Source organism: Gobio gobio (assembly GCF_949357685.1).
Source record: "Gobio gobio genome assembly, chromosome: 5".
Taxonomy (NCBI): domain Eukaryota; kingdom Metazoa; phylum Chordata; class Actinopteri; order Cypriniformes; family Gobionidae; genus Gobio; species Gobio gobio.
In genome coordinates this window covers 4070768-4091966 of record NC_137101.1, presented here as the reverse complement: position 1 = coordinate 4091966, position 21199 = coordinate 4070768, and the positions used below count along the sequence as shown (strand labels likewise).

General features: G+C 38.2%; 1 protein-coding gene across 2 annotated transcripts in view; it reads left to right on the top strand.

The window, feature by feature from the left end:
• The window catches only part of znf800b (zinc finger protein 800b), a 32962-nt gene extending 12217 nt beyond the window's left edge, over window positions 1-20745 (top strand). For both annotated transcript variants that reach the window (XM_079817039.1, XM_079817040.1), the window contains exons 3-6: window positions 8037-8132; window positions 8223-8366; window positions 11998-13186; window positions 20079-20745. In XM_079817039.1, coding sequence (XP_079673165.1) covers window positions 8037-8132; window positions 8223-8366; window positions 11998-13186; window position 20079 — 1430 coding nt within the window. In that variant the 3' untranslated portion in view covers window positions 20080-20745. The remainder of the gene's footprint in view (window positions 1-8036; window positions 8133-8222; window positions 8367-11997; window positions 13187-20078) is intronic.
• The last annotated feature ends 454 nt before the right edge of the window (window positions 20746-21199 follow it).

Genomic DNA, 21199 nt, shown 5'->3' with positions numbered 1-21199 from the left:
TCGATTCAGCAGTTTGGCGGTTTGACACGCGATCTGAATCATGATTCGACTCACTGATTCATAACGAATCGAAGCTTCATGATGCCGTGTTTTGAAATTGTCATCACTATATAAGTCGTTATTTAGGGTTTTTTTGCGCACAAAAACTATTCTCGTCGCTTCATAAAGTTATTGTAGAACCACTGTAGTGAGATGGACTTTGTAACGACGTCTTTAGTGCCTTTTAAGGGTCTTGAGAGTGAAAAGTGCATTGTGCCAATGGAGGCCTTTCAGAGCATCAGATTTCAACTAAAATATCTTCATTTGTGTCTGAAGATGAACGGAGGTCTGACGGGTGTCGAACGACATGAGGGTGAGGAATTAATGACAGAATTTTCATTTTTGGGTGAACTAACCCTTTAAGTTCGAGCAACAATAATACTAGTGTAATATTCAAACTCCACTAATAAAAGTATTTTCTGTAATATTCTCCACGAACTAGAGCTTCATTAATCACAGCGTTTGAAATATTGGCAAACGCAACCCAAACAGAAGAGATATTATCCGATTTATCCAGTGGGAAAAGTGCGTATTATTAAATCAAGGCTTTTGTTTCAGAGCCAGACGCTTTGGCAAATACTCATCTAGACAGTCGCAGGCGGCGGCCATCAATAATGCAAACTTTAATAAAGTCTCATTTAGAAAGCACAAGCTGAACCTCTGAATGGATGTGACTCATATCAGTGAGATCTGCCATGCGAAACACACTGGCACGAGCACGGCAAACTAGGCTTCAGATCATCATTTCTGTGTAATGAGTTTGTCTGGGGAGGATTATTCAAAGAGATTCAGCCTGACGGACTGTCATAGGTATTAATAAGAGAGATAAGCAGTATTATAACTGAGGCACTTGATTAATTGGATGTTTTTTGCGGTGCAAAGGAAAGACCTGAGCATTTCTCCGGTGTGAATATACAATGATGATGACTATGTTTACTAGGGGTGGGAATCTTAAGGCACTTAACGATTCGATCCGATTCCGATTCTGGGAGTAACGATCCCATTCCCAAAACGATTCTTAATATACATTTTTGGTAACTAATTATCCTGCTGTGCAAATGCATGAACTGACCAAAATTGGAGCTACTATGTTTTTTGTTTATGGTTAGAATATCTGTTGGACAGTATTGCCATATTAAAAATGATTATGAAGATTTCTTTCAATACTTTTATTTTATTAAGAAAGTTATATTCAAGATTAACAAGCTCTAATGAAACATAGTAAGCCATACAATTGCAAAGAACAGTTCTCAATTTACAACCAAGTGTGACAATTTTTCTGTTTCTTTAGAACATTTTAATAAAAAATATCTTTAAAGCAGTTTTAATTTTGACAGCAAATTTTGATTTAGTTTTAGTCATAGTCTTTTGACTAAAATGCCATTTAGATTTAGTCATATTTTAGTCACCTGAATTGTTTTTAGTTTTAGTCTAGTTTTAGTCGACTAAATATCATAAGATTTTAGTCGACTAAATCTACTGTAGGTTTAGTCTTCTAAAATCTAATGAGTTTAGTTAAAATTCAAGCTCCATTTAATTTTGACATCATTTTGTTTTTGACATTAAAAATACACGTAAGAGAGCTCAATTCACTTTTTTGTTAGTTTTTTTTAAAAACATCTATATAGTTTTTATAACTGTATTTCTTTTATTTAGTAGGCCATATCAGGTAAAGCTAAATCTTCAAATATGTTTATTTATTTATTTATTTGTTTGTTTATTTTTAATTTCAGTTAACATTTATTTGATTTCAAGTAATGATTTTTTTAAAATGGTTTTAGTTAACTATTATAACCCTGATACTTATACAGTCAAGAAAGACGACACATATCCGTGCATTAGGTCTTAAAGGGGCAGTAGCCTTTACTGCTGTCTGTTTAATGTCAAACAACAAAAGACCAGGGCCCGTATTCACAAAGAATCTTAATGCAAAGAGTAGCTCCTAGTGACAAAATTCTAAGAAAATTCTTAGAAATGTGAGCGTTTACTCTTAAAATTAACTAAAAAATCCTAGTAAAGAAAAAAGTAATTCAGAAAGCATCTTACCCCTTAAAAGAGGTCTTAAGGTCAAATTTGTTAGGAGCACGGACGAGGACTTTTAAGAGGCTTAAGAGTTTCTTTAGCAGCGGAGAAAATGCAGAAAGACGTAGAGGGAGAAGAAATGTGTTGCAGACGATGGATGACAGTGACTTAATAAGACGCTATAGATTAGATCGTGCAGGGATCATGTTTGTTGCATGACAACTTTCAACTTTTTTTTTTGTTACTTTTTTTTTTGTTACAACCCAACTTTCAAATAATTAAATAGACATGCAAATCAGTGTAATCGGAAAGAGTGGAACAATGTTTATAATTCTAAGCCAATCGAATACCTTATAGGAAATTAACAGCATGGTAAATAATAAAAGGATTTATATACACTGAAAAAAATTATTTGTTGAATTGACAAAAAAATGTTTGATATTTGATCTGAATTTAAACAAAAACACATGCAATTCCCATAAAACTAATTCATTTTTTCAAATTAAAATAAAAAAACTACATTTAAATTATTTAAACGAGCACAAATTAATTATGCTTAATTTAATCGGGCCATAATAATTTTTTTCAGTGTACATATATATAATGTGTGTGTGTGTGTGAGTGAGAGAGAACGGTAAAATAGGACAATTTGCGCTTGTAATTTCAAAGTGAAGGCTTAGAATAGACCCTATACTTAAAAGCGCTCCTTTTTTCCCCTTTTTGGACAACCAACCAATCACAGTCTTCAAAAGACTGTGTCATACGTAGCAACGGGGTCAGCCCCGCCTCTTCACTAAGATAAAAGTTTTTGTATTTTCCTTGCTCAGAGTTGCTCTTAGATCGGTCCCGAATAGCTCTTAAGCTAAGACTCCTACGTAAAAGTTTTTAAGCTAAATTAGGAGTTTTCTGAGAGGACTCTTAGAATCTTTATGAATACGAGCCCTGGACATCACTCACTGCTCTTGATTGAATAGCTTTTGTAAGTTTAATAGGATTAATCTTTAATTTATACACTCAAATATGCAATGCTATTTTACATTCGATCAATTTCTGTACCTGAAAACTAATGTTAGACATACCTGAAAAACCTGAAAAGCATAGTTTATTTTATTAGTATCTTTACTCAATAGTATTTATTTGTGCGGCTGCTTGTATTTAAATTATTAGTTCTTATTAGTTTTTTTATTTGACATTAGTCCCTTTTTTCCCTGAACATAGCAAATGCTGAACCGTACCGAAACCGCGAACCTAAAACCGTGATACAAACCGAACCGTGAGCAAACTGTACCGTTACACCACTAGCGTAACGTATGCGAGGGGGTGCCACAAAATGGAGAACATTTTCAAAGGGTGCCATGACCGAAAAAAGGTTGGGAAACACTGCTTTAAAGTATGAAGATGTATCATACAGCTCCGGGTATCCACATATGATTTTCTCCTCATTGTTGTCACTACTAGAGCAAGCTCCTGATTGGTTAACGTGGCGCGAATATCTGCCAAAGTTAAACAAATTTCAACTCACGCATCAAACGCCCAAAATGCTCCATTTGCATCATGTCATTCATGTGAATCGCGCCGCCTCGTGTCTATTCGCGTCTTTGCATTGACTTAACATGTAAATCACTCGCGCTTAAAGCTTCAGTTGCGTCTGGTGTGAACGAACCATTAGGCACACAAAATGTGAAACATCTCGGGAGTTTTGATTTGGTTGAATTGTTCACGATTTCCAGGAGATGTGTGTGTGTGTGTGTGTGTGTCGTGTTCTTTAACGGTCCACCTGGAAACAAAGCCGTCGTGGAACCCTCATGGAAAAAGAAAGCCATCATGTTTACAACTGTGATCAGATTTGTGCAAAACTTTTGCAATATTTTCTAAATAGCCATTATATTTAATGGAAGGAGACCTAGGCGTGTTATCCAAACATCAATGCCAAGGAAAGCCCCTTATACTTGAGCCTTATACTTGTATGAGGTGTTTCTCCCTCATATCTGCTTCAAGGTCTTCATGATAATGTGGCATTTCTTTGTTTATAATCCAGAATTCCTGCAATTCTATTATCTTTTATGAGTTTGATAAAGAACTCTGTCTCATCTTCTGTCCAAACATACCACGTCATCGGTAAAGAATGACCTGTGAATGCGACAAAAACTGTTTCCATTGCAATTTTGCGGAAATTTCCTTTTTCGAATTGCCTGAAAATTGCCTGTTAATTTTGTCAGCAAATTTTGATTTAGCTTTAGTCATAGTCTTTCTACTAAAATGCCATTTTAGTTTTAGTCATATTTTAGTCACCTAAATTGTTTTTAGTTTTAGTCTAGTTTTAGTCGACTAAATATCATAAGATTTTAGACGACTAATTCTACAGTAGATTTAGTCTCCTAAAATCTAATGAGTTTAGTTAAAATGTAATACATTAAGCATTTAAGTGTTACATAACCGACTGTCACTTGAACTGACATTTTCACATTTTGTTTATTACATAAAAAATACACGAAAGAGCACAATTCACTTTTTTTTCTTTTTTTTTTTTAAACATCTACATAGTTTGTATTACTTTGTATTTCTGTTTTAGTTAGAAGGCCATATCAGGTTAAGCTAAAGCTTCTAATTAGTTTATTTATTTTTTTAAATTTCAGTTAACATTTATTTCAAGTAATGATTTTTTTAAATGGTTTTAGTTAACTATTATAACCCTGATACTTTATTTAATATTTGTCAAATACTGGTCTTTCCTCCTTACTATGAATTAAATGGGAATTAAATTAAATACAGTTTATTGTGTAAGCAAAAACGAATATATAATGCGTGACTTTTAATTATAAACAAGCTCGAAATACACCAGGACTCTTATTTTGAAATGTTTGCGCTTTACGATTGCAGTTCCAGGAGCTCATTCAAATTCAGGAGATAAAATATGCATTGTTACAACCGTCTAAAACATATTACTATACAAACATCGTAAAGTAAATATTGTCATTATTCATCAGCATTAGTTCATATACAATTGTCTGGCATAAATGTGTGTTATTCATTGATTGTGAGCCGCTCTGGAGCGCTGGATTGGGGGTGTGTGAGGCTGTAGGCCGTGTGTTTTCCAGCGGTTAGATCAGTTCAGATCAAATGTGCGAATCTGTTTCACAGGACATCAGTTCTGACTGGATCTCTTCCATAATCGACCCTCCCTAACATTTTCGTCTCATTTTTATTTGTTGACGAAAATGACAGTTGATTTTCGTAATAGTTTTTGTCATCCAACACTAGTTTTTATTTAGTTTTCTTCTCATTTTCGTCTGTGAAAAAAGGTCGAAATTAACACTGATGCGAGCATAAAAATGCTTTTGCGATTTTTATGAGTTTTTGCGAAATTGGCGCCATATTTTCAATGCGCAATTTCAATTTGCACAATTTGAAGGGTAATGGAAACGCTTATCAGTAAACGCTGTATTTTCCAATGTATGTGAAGTTCATTGAACTTCTTTAATGAATATTAGTTGCAAGCCGGTCTGTTATTGCAAGGACATTGACTTTACATAAACAGACATGACGCACAACAAAACAAACAATTGGTTGCTTTGCATGTCAGTCAGACGTCCTTTTGGGTGGTACTTGGCCAGTGAAAGCTGTGATGGAGTCCAGGGCTGTGTCCGAAATCGCCCTCTGATGCTAACGCTAATATAGTAATCGTTTTCATTCTTGGTGTGAACAGGCCTTTAAACAAATAGATTAGCTGTTGTAAATATAGCAAAGACATAACTCATTGTATGTTCACACCTGAGAAATGCTCAAACTGAAGGTCTTTGCAGCTTCGCCGTCTGCCGCTTTAAATGTCGAGATCTTTAAAGCAGGATGGATTCTGATTGGCTGTCAATGTCTTTATTCCATCAATATAGTTTCTCTGTGCTGATATCATTACAGTTGTGAATATCTTTATCGTTACCGTTGCAGTTATCGTCATTGGTGTGAACCATAGACTTTAAAAACATATGGATGTCGTGTCCGTGACGTCACCCATAGGATTCTGAAGAGCAGTTTTAAAGCGTAAAGTAGGGTTGAGCTGGCTGTCGCCATCTTGGATACTCCCGGATAACAGAAAATGGGCAAAGAGGCGGGACATGGGCGGAGCTGAGGTGACTAACAGACAGCAGACAAATGGCAATCCACCTGTCACTTAAAGTGGCCACGCCCTTAATTAAGCAGGACTTTAACTTCTTAACCCGCACCGGTTCGTGGGCGGGGAGGTTGACGGAAGTGGGCGTGTCTTTACTTTTATTTACTTTTGTTTTATACAAAATATTCAATCAACTATCACAAACTATGCATCATTTGAAAGCTAAAACACTCAAGATTCATGTTCTGAACTTGATTTTGCAATAAATACACCAGAGAGGAAAGGGTTAAATGAAATGCTAAAGGACCAGCCATGTAAACATTAGCATAATATTAGCGGTACTCATCTTTCATCTCCTGTCGTTCACATCAGATCGGACGAATCCAATAAACACCCGCGGACATCTCTGTGTTAGGGTCCACTCTTCAAAATGCATCCCACTTTTTAATCCAAAACAACGAAAAAATAGGGAAAAAACAAAAAATCCTCCGTTGTTTGCAAGGGAGTTTTGAGTTAGCGTAATCAATCATGTCCATTTTCAATTAAATATCGATTCTAATCCGTTTCTGGCAAACTCCCCCTGCTAGAATAGTCTCTTCCACGTATTATGAATCCTCCCTCGTCTCTCTCCTTCAATCAGAGTCTCTCCTGTGATGCATCATATAGAGGAAGCGCCTTACAGGCTTGGTGAGCTGTCAATCATTGCGCCCATGGTTTTCGTTGGATAAAGGCACTCGGTGCCCAGCCAATGCCTTTCCAACAAAGGTTTGATTGATGGACTTAGTAACCAATCAAAAGGCATTATCTTGCGCAGTTTATGTAAGTAGGATTTGGTGAATACTATTAGTGCTTACGCTTTCATAACACCGGCACGCGTTTCTCATGGCGCCTGCTAGTGTTTAGGGCAGAAACTGCAGTGCAGCGCGCAGACTCTGACTGACACTTCTTATCAGATAAATGAGTTTTTTTACACTTTGTAATCTCTGTAAATAGTTGCTTTAGTTTTTCAGTAACTGTTTATCCATTATAATTAGCAATTTATTGCAGTTTATTGCAGATTTATTTGAATGAAAAACTACTCTTTACAAAAGCAAATGTTCTGAAATAAATGGCCTTTTTGAAAGGACGCCTAGACTTTTCTTGACATAAAAGCTTACAGAAGCTACATTACTGAGAGAATCATCCTCATATTTGAATCATGACATGATTACACATTCAGTTTTATATTTAAGTTATTTTCAGGCTCTTAACATTAAATTCTCATATTTTTTTCCCTAAGTGAAAAAAAAAAAAAAAAAAAAAGTGAGTCACTTACATGTATATTACTCTGTTCCCATATTACTTTGAGTTATTATGACTCTTGGGTAGCAACATTTCAAGTGTCTAGTTTAAAATAAGACCAGATTTATGAATATAGACCATAGGGTTTAAGAGCTGCAGACATTTTCATTTGGGTATATCGTTTTCAAAGAATTCTCAAAAATGGGGCGCAGGTTAATAGGTTAAGGCTTTATATAATGTAAACAAATGAGTTTAAAAAAAATTACCCCCCTCACAGTCGTCATGAAGGGCAAAATTAGCCGTATAGACCAAAACCACAATTTGTCCCAGACTGTAAACATAGTTTTAATCTCTAATCTCTAAAGTTGGGCATTTTAACATGAGCTCAATGAGATTCTGCTCCTTCTGGAGTCTGTCTCTAGTGGCCAGTCCATGAATTGCAGTTTAAGTCACTTCCGTATTGGCTTCAAGAGAAACTGCAGGAGGTTGCCGCTTGGTATGAACGGGCCTTAATACTGTTCCGAGTGCAATAATGAATTGATGTAACTGTGATGTACTGTAAGAATGCACTGTTTCTCTGTTGCAGTCTACTCCGCAGAACCGGGAGATCCTCCTCTGCTACAAACACCGCTGCTCACCTCCAAATCTGGCATCCAACAGATCATTGAATGTTTCCGCACAGGTGCTGTGTCTGTTCACAATGTGTCTGTTTCCTCTCTTTATAGTCATAGTATGTGGAGCACTGTCTGAGTCCTCTTGTGGTTATTTGCAGGTACTGCACAGCTCAAACACATTCTCCTAAAAGAGGTGGACACAATCTTTGAATGCAAACTCTGCCGCAGTCTCTTCCGTGGCCTTCCCAATCTGATCAATCACAAGGAAATGTATTGTTTCACTCGAATGCCTGAACCTGACGGTTAGTATGACATTGCCTTTCTGCTGTTCATTCTGTTCCAGACCAGCGTTGAGTTATGGAAATAAAATGGTATTATGTTTAGGTGACACACATCCTGTTCTGTTTATTTTCCAGCATCTAATTGTGCAACTGTTGTTGCATCTTATTTACAATTTGTGCTACTGTACCTTTAAGACTTTACCAAATTTCTAAATTCGGTTGTTTAAACTATGCATGCTAACACATTTTACACTGACGCTAATCAGGGTTTGTCAAGATGCATTACTGTATGCCGTTGACCAGCAAACATGGTTATGGATATGATCAGGGTCAGATATTAACGGGAGCTTGGGGCAAAAATGCCAACAAAATGAACAAAATTAATTGCACATCGATTACAGCTGTTGTGATTTAAAGGTAAAGTGAAAATGAATCTCTTTTGGATCTCATCTCTAATCGTCCCTCCCTAACATTTTCGTCTCGTTTTTATTTGTTGACGAAAATGACAGTAAGTTTTCGTCATAGTTTTTGTCATCCAACAGTTTTTATTTAGTTATCGCCTCGTTTTCGTCAGAGAAAAAAGGTGAAAACGAAATTAACACTGGCTGAAAGCTGAATAAATACACTTTCATTGATGTATGGTTTGTTAGGAAAGGACAAATATTTGGCCGTGATGGTGCAAAAAAATCGAAATATTGAGAAAATCGCCTTTAAAATTGTCTAAATTAAGTCCTTCGCAATACATATTACTACTAATAATAAGTTTTTTATATATTTACGGTAGAACATTTACAAAATATCCTCATGGAACATGATCTTTACTTAATATCCTAATGATTTTTGGCATAAAAGAAAAATCGATAATTTTGACCATACAATGTATTGATGGCACAAATATACCCGTGCGACTTATGACACGGGTCACATGACATGGTCTGGTTGATCTAGTTGTCATAAGTGTTCTAGTATATCTAGTAGGGATGAAACGGTATGGAAATTTCACATCACGATTATAGTGACCCAAATTATCACGGTTATCAATATTATCACGGTTTTCTTCAAATGAGTGTTCAAAAAGAACAGATGCACACACTTAAAACATTTCACCAAGTTTTATATTTGAAAATCAACAAACAACAAATAAATCAAGCAGCTCTATGCACTTTTTTAAGCTAGATTCTATTCTGTGGGATTTCCTTCCTTATAATACCGTCGTCAATAGAAACGCATAAATAATAATAATTTGGTGTAAATATAATATCTAATATTATCTCTGTAAATATATTCTCATCAGTGTTCTATCAGCTATGACACATTTAAATCTAGCATATTTTGTGTATTAGCCCAAACAGTATCCTAGTGAAATAATGCATATCCATATTTTCATTCATATTTTATTTGATTAAATATCAAAAATACCTGACACCTAGATGAACACTTTACAGCTGGTTTTGTGACTAAGTTATTCTCTTCAAATGCTTTAGAAGTTAGACACGTGTATAATCTTGTATGTAACTTTAGAGCGGTCCCTAAATTCACGAATCTCAAACGTCAAGCCAGCTTTATGCCATTCATATCATATCAGGTTCTGCTGTGTTTGTTTGAAACTATTTTCGCTGCTGAAATAGAACAAAAACAGTCAATCACTGTATGATGAATGAATCTCCTGCGTACATCGCACTTTTTTTTTGTGAGTGAGAGCGCGCTCGACAAAACTCTGGCTAATCTGAACGCCTCTGATTATTAGAAACACGTGTGAGTGGTTATAATGCGCAACGCGATTATAACGGATGGCTTTTGAGAAGACTATAATAAGTTCAACCGCCAAAGAGGCTAGTGTGAGTGGTAGTCATTAGGGATGCTCCGATCAGGATTTTTGCTGCCGAAATCGAGTACCGATTTCTTGTCATGGTGATCGGCCGATACCGATCCCGATTCCAATGCTTCACTGATTTGTAAGCTCTCTGATCACTGTTAACCTTTTTTTCAGATCATTATATTTTTGTAAAAATTATGTTAATTATGTAATGTAATGTAACTATTGTTTTAACAGGGTACTAAATAATCACAATAATTATTCACTATACAGTGAACATTTTAATATGCCTTTTAAATGGGGTTTCTGCATAACACTATGCATATCAGTATACTTAATAGGGCTGTATTTTCTACGTTTTTCTATTTGGATAAAAAATAAATCTTATTTATTTTAATAATTTTTTCTAATACATACTTGTAGGTTTAAAATTCTACATATGGCACATTTATTGTCCAACAACAAATATTTTAGAAATATGTATACTTTAGTCAGAATTATTGCGTTCCTATAGCTCTCCGTCTGTTTGGCGCGGATCAGTGTTGCCAAGTCCGCTATTTTTCTGCGGAATTGGGCTACTTCAACACTGTTGCCACGGGCTGTTTTTCATGTCCGCGGGTTGAAGAGACCCCAATTATATGATATCTAGCCCCTGGAATGCGAATTTTAGTAGGCAACCATGCCAAAAAAAACCACATATTTTACCCCCCAAATGCGGGGAGGGTTTTGTTGTGAAACCTGAGCAACCCTGGCGCTCATGCGTGCGGCGGCGCTCGTGGAAGTCAGAATTTTAGCGGAGATTCACATGCAGACGGCTCGTCGTCTCCTGACAGAAAAATGGACATATTTGCATGACTTTCTAACATTTACAGAGGGAGAATATCCCTGTGAAATGTAAGTTATGCACTGAGGAAAGCACCACCTTTCAAACGCATTAAACACTGCAGGTATCTGTCTGTCAGCACAAGTATCTCTCAGAGCGTCTGACAGGGCGAGCTGCTTTAAACTATAAGTTACGCGTTAACAATATCTTGCCAGTTATTTTAAAGCCCTTAATATAAAGCATGTGTCATGTTTAGGACAAATTGTATCATGCACTTTCCCTGCATCAGCTCACTCTGCGTAACGTTACTCCGCTATTCTTCTGAACGGCGTTCGCCCATCCCTTAGGACTGACTGACCCGTGTTCAACTGCTGTTCACATGGAACCGTTCTCCACTTCTGCCTTCAAAGCTCTCGTTTGAATATTTGCTACTGCCCAACGCGTCATGTACGCCCTCACGCGATGACGTCATCAAATTGCGATCGGTTCGTGAGATCGGCCAAGTTAGTGAGTACCGATCGAGTCATAAAATATGATTATCGGCCGATGCCGATCGATCGGAGCATCCCTAGTAGTAATACCAGACGTAGTTTTGGTATTGAGGTCAAAGTCCACTTGGCCTTGCTTTCGCAGATTTGAAGTGTTTCCCCCATTACAGCGACTTTATTCTGGCATGTTCTGCAGACAGGTGGACCATCTTCGATTAAGTTTCCCTCAGGACTTTTGTAAAAGCCAAAATATGACCACACCTCAGATTTGGTCCTTTTAGAAGGCTGAACAATCCCCCGAGTGCTGTCACTGACGCTGACTGCACAGGATTTACCGCAAAATCGTGATAATCACGAGCGGTTTTAATGATAATTAATTTTTAAACGATATTACTAACAGTCAGTACATTTTATCGTGGTTTATCGTGAAACCGGTAATCGTTCCATCCCTAATATCTACATAGAAAATCCTGTTTTCATGATACTGTCCTGTTAACTAATATCTACTTCTGGGTTGTCTTCTAGACCCCTCTGGAGACGGCGAAAAAAGCATGAAAGAGCTTCTTGAAGCCATCTATCCCCGCTCTGATGAAGAGGAATACGTGCTGAAATTTGAGCCCATTGCCAGCAACCAGAATGCTGTGTACCAGTACCTGTCCAAAGAAGACGACCTGCCACCTTCATCCCAGAGTCTCAACCACACTGCCAAAGACAGCTGGAGACATTGCCACTCAGACAGACAGGAATTGCACACAGAGGAGGTCCGGTTGGAAGATGGGGAGAACAATTGCATTGATGACGAAGATGAGAGAGAGGACAAGGGCAAAGATGTAGAGGAGCGTCTGGATGCCGAAGAACCCGAGGAGCCAATGGAGGAAGACCTGACCTCCTCCAGATGCCTCCTCTGCAATAGGACGTACAGGATTCGAGGTTACCTTAGGAGACACCTGCTGACTGTTCACAAGATTGTATCCTCCGGTTCCACATCCAGCTCTGATCCTCCGTCCAACTCCAAGAAAATGCTCAATGGTAAAGTTCCAGACACTCCCAACACTAGTCCCAGCTCCTCCTCTAACTCCCAGAGCAAGAGCCCTAAGGAGGACAAGGTCCCAATCAAGGCCGAATACTCTATGGGCTTTGACCTCAAGGCGCGCTTCTGCAAGCTCTGCAAACGGACATTCAGCTCCGTGCAGAACCTGGAGAAACACATCGAGCTGCACACGGACAACGGCACGGACTTCTTTGTCAAGTTTTACTGCTGTCCGCTCTGCCGCTACAAGACGCGCCGCAAAAGAGACGTGCTACGACATCTCACAGAGTTACACAAGAAGAAGTCCTCCTACCTGAGCCGGATCTCGCAGTCGCTGGAGAGCTACGCCGTCAAGAAGCCGGCGGAGGTCGTGTTGAACAAAGAAGAGGCGAAAGATCAAGAAGAAGTGAAAGTTCACCACAATCACACTTCACCATATCCGACACGCAGGAACCCGAAAACACCTGGCGTGATGCGCAACAAGACCTCGAATACTGCCAAAGGAAACAAAAAGGCAAACCCCGGTATCCCAAAAGGGAGTGTCACTAAGAAGTCTCTGCACGTGTGCAACATCTGTGGACAGAGCTTTAAAAAGGCAAGGTACCTTGGGTTGCACAAGAGAAGCCATCTAAAAACCGCAGCAAAGAGCGCAGGTATCAGAACCAGATCAAAGGTCATGCTTTGGTGAGTGCAACAAGCCATACAAGCTCTTTCCCACACCCTAGTGAGCTACCTTGCTTTCTACTGCCTAAACATAGGGGACAATTGACCCATCGGTAAGCCCCGCCCCCCTTAGTTACTGTTGCTAACTCGGACAAACAAACGGAGTTGCTATATCTTTCAATGACAGCTGTCAGTGTGAAAACCTTATCCCAAGATGTTTTTGGACACAGAATGTAGCGTATACCCCGTCCGAATGATGGCCAAACTTAACTGATGGTTTATGAAGTTTATTACATAGTTTTTCACTCAAAAAATCATCGTAAGACCTGAACAAACAAAGTGCGCATTAACGTCTCATTCACAAACTCTCTCTCTCTCTAGCCCTCTCTCCGTGGCATTAACATACACAGCAAATTACACAAAAACACTCACAGTAAGCAAACATATACACAGACCGTATGCCTTTTCGGGGGTGCAGTTAATAACTGGTGAACTTTGTATCTGCAAAACAACTCCGATAAACTGCGCGCGGGCTCTCCCTTTCACTAACTTACCCGTAGACTATAACACCCATCAAAATAGGAGTCCTCCTTATAAGACAGATAATGCAGAGCTTTAAACATATCTAAACTCACAGAAATAAAATGGGAATAAACTAATTATGGTGAGAGATTAATTTGGAAGCGATGGTTTACAGATCTCAATGCAAACGGGAGAAGCCTCTTGTTACGATTGCAGATGATAACATCCAGGATCAACACTATTCATGTACCGCAGGGTAAGATTACATAAATTCACATTTAACTAGTTTAATATGGAGATGCTCTGAAATGTAGACCTTCGTGTTTCTGACCTAACGTTACACTGTTGCATGAGAACAGTTCGTTATAGTTAGACGGTTTGTACCTTAGCAGGGAATTACTTACTTTAATAGTAACTTAATGAGAGTATGACAACCAGAAAATCCTCTCAGGATCCCTGGAATCAGTGTTGCAGTACCTCAGGCATGATGTTTACAATTTTTATAGCATAAACACCATCAAACCGATGAGGCTCTTCGGATTTTCCAATGCTTCTCTATGGCGCTGAAACCTAAAGATGTCCGAGTTCCGGTCCCAGCGCAACTGATACTCAACTGCCATTGGCTCATCGGCGTTCGATGGGAGGGGCTTACCGATAGGTCAATTCTGCATGCCACACTTTAGAGCTTAGATCGGGCTGAAAAAATCAAGCCCGATCCTACCTGAGCCTCTGCACGTTGTGTCCGAGTCCAATATGTATCGCGATAGACTCGTAATCGATATCAATAAAAAATGCGTTCGATAAAAGTTTGATAATTGTTTTTCTTCGTCGGAAGAAATCAGAAGTTGCGAAGCAAGTTTGGTTGCATGAACAAAGGCACTCGCTCTCTGGTAACCAAGCAACGTAGGGAGTGACAGGCTAACAGCCAATCATGTAACTGTATCATGTCTGCTTGCGCCATATCGTTGTCTCGTGTTGGATTCATTCTTCAGTAACAGAACCGGCGTGGAGTGATAAGTGGAAAATGAGCGCCGCAGCGAGCGAGGAAATTGTTAATACAACCGGAAACAAAGTCAGCTCGCCAGAATGGCAGTTTTTTGGATTGTATAAGTCTGACCGTAGTCAGACCAATATACTTTCGTCTGGCTCCGCAGCGCGAGCCTCGTTCGTTTGGGGACGTGTATATACTCGACACGCTCGCCTTTGTGCTATTCTTGACTTTGGTTGAATCCGAAATCGCCCTCTAAACCCTCAATTACTATTCCCTACTTTAGTCCACTAATACAGTTCATTTGAAAACGAGTGAGCGAATTCAGACAGCCGTTGAGTGTACATCAGCTGTCACTCGTTATTGCGGTGCAAAGTGGGATAGAATGAGTGCACTCAATAACGTCCACAATGGTTTCGGACACCACTACAAATGGCTGCCCCCTCAAATAGTGACCTATTTAAGGGCATAGGGGGTGATTTCGGATTCAGCCTTTGAAACGACATGGAGAGGTAATGTTACTCTGCATCAGTGCCTTATGACAAAGCATATAAACGGTAACAGTTACAAAGAAATAACGGAGACTGCACCTTAATGTTAAGAGATAATCATTTGAGTGTTTTCCATGGTTGTGTTGACATTTCTGCCTTTATAACTGAGGGGATTATAATCAGAGGAAGGTTAAGTTTAAAATAAAAATGTTTAAAAGTAAAATATTTTTCTCCTGGTCCTTATTTTAAATAGATCATAAAAGATAACAATAATTATCGATATCGACCGATATGAAACCCTTATATCGTGATACAGTTGATCCGCTCCGCACAAGACATGACATTTATCTGTACTGTAGCCTACTATACTTGTTATAGCCATTAAACAATGTATTTTGTTTCATATTTATGTTTAAATATTATAATGTTATTTTTAAATTTCATCTGATTATGAAAAGTGCAAAGATGCGAGTGGGTCAGAAATGATTTGGGTGGTTATTTTATTTTGTTTAATATTAAGTTTTGTAGAAATCCTTTATTTAAAGCGAATTTCGTTTTGTATAAATTGTATCTTAATTTTGGATTTAATAAATAAGAAGTAAATAGGCTATAGCAGTCAATAATCGTGACATGAAGGCGCGGGAACGATCACCTTCATTGCACATGAACTGGAGCGCGTCTCATAAATAAACCCAAACTCAGCAGCTACTGCCTCACAGACATGAGGAATATGTGTATAGAAAGCTTGAAATGTCCACTTTTAAACAAAGCAGTTCGAAACGTAAAGAAATAGGCTAGTTAAGCAAAGCACACTGTTTCCACAAGCAGCTCATGACTGGCGTCTCAGAGCGGTTCTGTGCACTCCATCACTGCGTGTGCTGGAAGTTTAACACACATTTTTAGACTAATCTGACTTGTGAAACTTGTACACATTTGTTTCTTAGTTGTAGTATTAGTTCTTACTTTGCTAAAAATATATAAATATTATTTCTGATTATGGCATAGCTTTCTGCTCACCCAATTAGGCTAATAAAGTAATGATTAAAAAAACACAAATGCTTGATCAAGGATCCGACCCGAGAATAGGGCTGGAAAATATCGGCCCTGTCAAGTTCGGGCTCGGGCAGAGAATCTAAACTCTACCACACTTAAGCCCCATTTCCACCGAAATTACCCGGAACAATTTTTTACCAGGAACTTTTTTTACCCCAGACCTGCTACTGTCTGCGTTTCCACTGCGGTCTAAAGTACCGTGAAGATTAGGCAAATAAGTCCGGTGATGTAGGACTGCGCGCAACAGTAATAATTTCTGTGCGATACTGTCTGCAACAATAATAAGTGGAGGAGATTCAAGCAGCGCTGCTTTTGCTGGTTATGTTTTGGTTACTAAAGATGTCATTAACAAAACGGCAGAAAAGAGACGAGCTCTGATACTAAAGCGTATTCTGAAAGCTCGTAAAGCTAGATTTAAAGCTACACTGTGTGATATTTTCCCCCATCTAGTGGTTAAAAGGTATATGACCATCCAGTGAATATTAGTTTCTCTTCCTCTCAATTCCGATTTTGTTTTTAACTCCTACGGTGGCCGATTTAGTCCAAGATTAACATGGCTTCCAGTTCGACCTCGTCCACATTCGACACGGTGCCATCGAGTGTTAAAACGCGAAAGGCGAAGCTTGAATTTACGGGTATGTCCCTCTTTGGCTAATGTACTTTCAAGATGGAGGGGCAACATGGCGACCGGCATTCAAACTCCTTACCCGTATGTATTTACAATGGCATATTATAAACTTACGAGAATACTTTATAACTTGAAAGAAGTAAATATACATTAATGAGCACATATATTTTTGAAAGAACTAAGTGTTTTTAGCTAAGAATAAACTAAAAAAGTTACACAGTGTAGCTTTAAAATAAGACAACGTATGTTATTATAAGCTATTAGGGACATTGACCGTGCGATTGCAACGCGCGCCATTGGACAGAAAGAGCAAGACTGATATTTACTGAACGCAGAACGAACCTCGCAAGACTTTTAAAAATGCCGGTTGAAATAAAATACTGAGAAAAGTTCCTGAACTTTTAAAAAGTACTACCTCGGGAGCAGGGCCGTTCGGAGGGGGAAATATGTACCCAGAACTTCATTTAGACCCTGCGGTCGAAACACACCGAGTACCAGCCCAAAGTTCCTGGGGAAAGTTCCTGCGGTGACAACAGGTTATTCTTGTTGACATTTCTTCTGCTTTGTTCTGCATTTATTTTTTCACGTAGCTCTTCACAATGCATTCTGCAATTGCATTCTTGGAAAAAAAGCATGCAATTCTGTTTTCAAAAATGCATTCAGTTCTACTTCAACGCAATGCATTCTGAAATTGCATTCCTGAGAATTAAAACAAATTCGGCCAAAACATCTCAAAAGGCAGATCACTTTGTCACAATGCATTCTGCAATTGACCTATCGGTAAGCCCCGCCCCCCTTAGTTACTGTTGCTAACTCGGACAAACAAACGGAGTTGTTATATCTTACAATGTACAGCTGTCAGTGTGAAAACCTTATCCCAAGATGTTTTTGGACACAGATTGTAGCGTATATCCCGTCCAAATGATGGCCAAACTTAAGTGATGGTTTATCAAGTTTATTGCATCGTTATTCACTCCAAAAAATCATCGTAAGAGCTGAACAAACAAAGCATAAGAAGTGCGCATTAACGTCTCATTCACTAACTCTCTCTCTCCGTTGCATTACCATTAACACACACAGCAAATTACACAAAAACACTCAAACAGTAAACAAACATACACACAGAGCGTATGCCTTTTCGAGGGTGCAGTTAATAACTGGTAAACTTTGTATCTGCAAAACAACTCCGATAAACTGCGTGCGAGATCAAAATAGGAGTCCTCCTTAGTAGGACAGATAATGTAGACCTTAAACATATCTAAAATGAAATTAATTCACATATAACCAGTTTAATATGGAGAGGCACTGAAATGTAGACCTTCGTGTTTTTGACCTTCAGTGTTCAGTGTACACCTGACGTGAGAACAGTTATTTCGGTTTGTATGTTAGCCGGGACTTTAATCGTAACTTAACGAGAGTTTGACAAACAGAAAATCCTCTCAGGACACCTGGAATCAGTGTTACAGTGCCTCAGGCACGACATTTTAGCATTTTGTAGCATAAACACCATCACACCGATGAGAGCTTTGGATTTTCCAATGTTTCTCTATGGCGCTGACACCTAAAGATGTCTGAGTTCAGGTCCCAGCGCAACTGATACTCAACTGCTATTGGCTCATCTGCGTATGAGGGGAGGGGCTTACCGATAGGTCAATTGCATTCCTGACAAAAAAAAATTCTACCTTTGAAAAATGCATGCAATTCTGCTTTTGAATTCGGCCAAAACATCTCAGAAGGTAGTAGTATTATGCTACCTACATTCAGGCTAAATCAGGAGTTGTCTAGGTAGGCAGCTCACTAGGTTGTGTGCAGTTGTTTTCTGTGCTAGCATGTGTTCGTTCTGCCTCTGAACTTCGATGTTGTAGCGAGAGAGAGAGGAATTGAGCTTTGATTGGCCACAGCCTCGCTGCTAATGAATAAGAGAAATCCCAGGGTGGACTTCCAGAATGAAGCATGGATGCCATAGCAAGGCCCCGGAAATTAGGCCGCCCCGGTCTCACCTCAAGGTTTAAAGAGCCCTTGGGGTGCCGGTCGAGCGGTGAGGGGGGGCTTCTTTAAGAAGCAATTAAGATAACTCACCCGTGTCCTTGGAAACGGCTGGACTCAGCCGGGCGGCATTAATCACGCCGCTCTGTCACAGGACCGGAGAGACAAGAGAAGCTCTCTGATCTTCAAATAAGGGTGACAGAGTTGCCTTGGGTATCCATGACCATTCTTGACTTGCTTTTCCCCCCATTAAAGCCCCATTTTCTCCCTGTGCTGGAAGTCCATATGTCACTCTGACAGTATTTCACTCGTTCCTTTGGGTCTCAGGCCTTGTGTTTGGCTGTGGGTTGGAGTAAGTTACAGCTAACATGAACACACATGAAGGCTGGATTACCAGCAGCTGCTCCCAGTCCAGTTACTGAAGCAATAAAGTGTCCGATAAACATTCAGCAGCTGCGCATTCTATATTATATTACTCTAAAACAAGTAATTCATTACTAGTTACTAATTATATCTTGAAAGGTGTAATTAGGTTACTGTACTAATTACTCTCTCTAAAAAGTTTTGCATTATTTATTACTTTCTAAATCCCATATCAACCTCGATCAGTTATAGGATGGACATGATCCTGCTCTTTGAATTCTGTCAATGAAATGTTTTATATAGAATTGTTTCATAGTCTATACAGTATTTAATGCAATTACGTCTGAAGTAACTGTAATTAAATTACTGAAAAATTAAGGGATAGTCCTTTACTTTACTTACTTTACTCAAGAGTTACTTAGTAATGCATTACTAATATTATATTATATTAATTATATACACATACACACATACACATACACATACACATACACATACACACATACACATACACATACACATACACACATACACATACACATACACACACACACATACACATACACATACACATACACATACACATACACATACACATACACATACACACATACACATACACATACACATACACACATACACATACATATACATATATATATATATACATAATATTCAGTATTTCAGCTTCTCTATATAATAAAAATATTAGTTATAATATATTTATGAATAATAATACACATATTTTAAACTGTTTAACTGACCATGATGTAACTTCTAAGATATTACTATGGTTTGTGCCCGTAGAAATATGGTTTTACCATTTATGTCATGATAACTTTCTTTGTGTCTCTTTCTAACTTTCCTGTCTCTCTTTATTAGATATTTTCTGGACTGGACGATGGTGGAAAGACATACTGGACAGTGAGAGAGACAAAGAAAAGCCCAATCATTGTCCATTTGCTGGACAAAAAAAGGACTGTAAAGCGTTAGTAGGCTATCAGAAACCCTGGGAAATGTGCTTTTAGGAGCTTTTCTGTCGTCCTCAACGGTACAGTATTTTCTTACACATTTGTGAAGGGTTCTGACCGCTCTCAGATGTAAGAGGAAGTGTATATGCTTTCCATTCCCCCGGCTGACATCAGGAAGACTTGACATTTCCATCCAAAATGGCCCAGGTGATTGTTCCAGGGTCCAGCTGTAGTGAAGCGGCCTCAGGCGGAGATGGCTCTTCACACCCCTCCGGCTCATTGGTATTCAGTGCAGTCGTATGGGAGAGATCTGGACGTCTGGACCTGAAGACCAGCGGAACGGCATTAGCGCTGCTTCTGTTATATTAAGGGTCAGGCATCTCTTGTGTTTGCACAGGCTCCGGGGAAGAGCTGGACTGACCTGCAGGTATGAGATGTTCCCCCTGCTGCTCCTTCAATCAAATATTCACATTTTCTTTCTTTAGCCTGATGGATACAAGTTGGCTGAAGTTTTCTTTTTCTTTTCTTTTTTTTATGTTTCTTTGTATTGACGAACAATAAACAGATCAATTACAGTGTGCAGTGTTTCAAATTATTTACAAATGTTATTTTAAGTGAAGTTTAATATCATTTTATATATGTATTAGTGCTGGGGGAAAATTAATCGTTATTAATCGCATCCACAATAAAAGTTTGTATATATATATATATATATATATATATATATATATATATATATATATATATATATATATATATATATATATATATATATATATATATAAATAAATACACACTCATGCATGCATATATTTAAAAAAAAATTTATATTTTTATTTAAAAATTTTTTTTATATATAAGATAAATTATATATACAGTATACATGAGTGTGTATTTGTATATACAAACTTTGATTTTGGATGCGATTAATCACAATTCATTTTTCCCCAGCACTAATACAAATAATTTTATATATATATGTATATGTATATGTATATGTGTATATATGTATATATATATATGTGTATATAA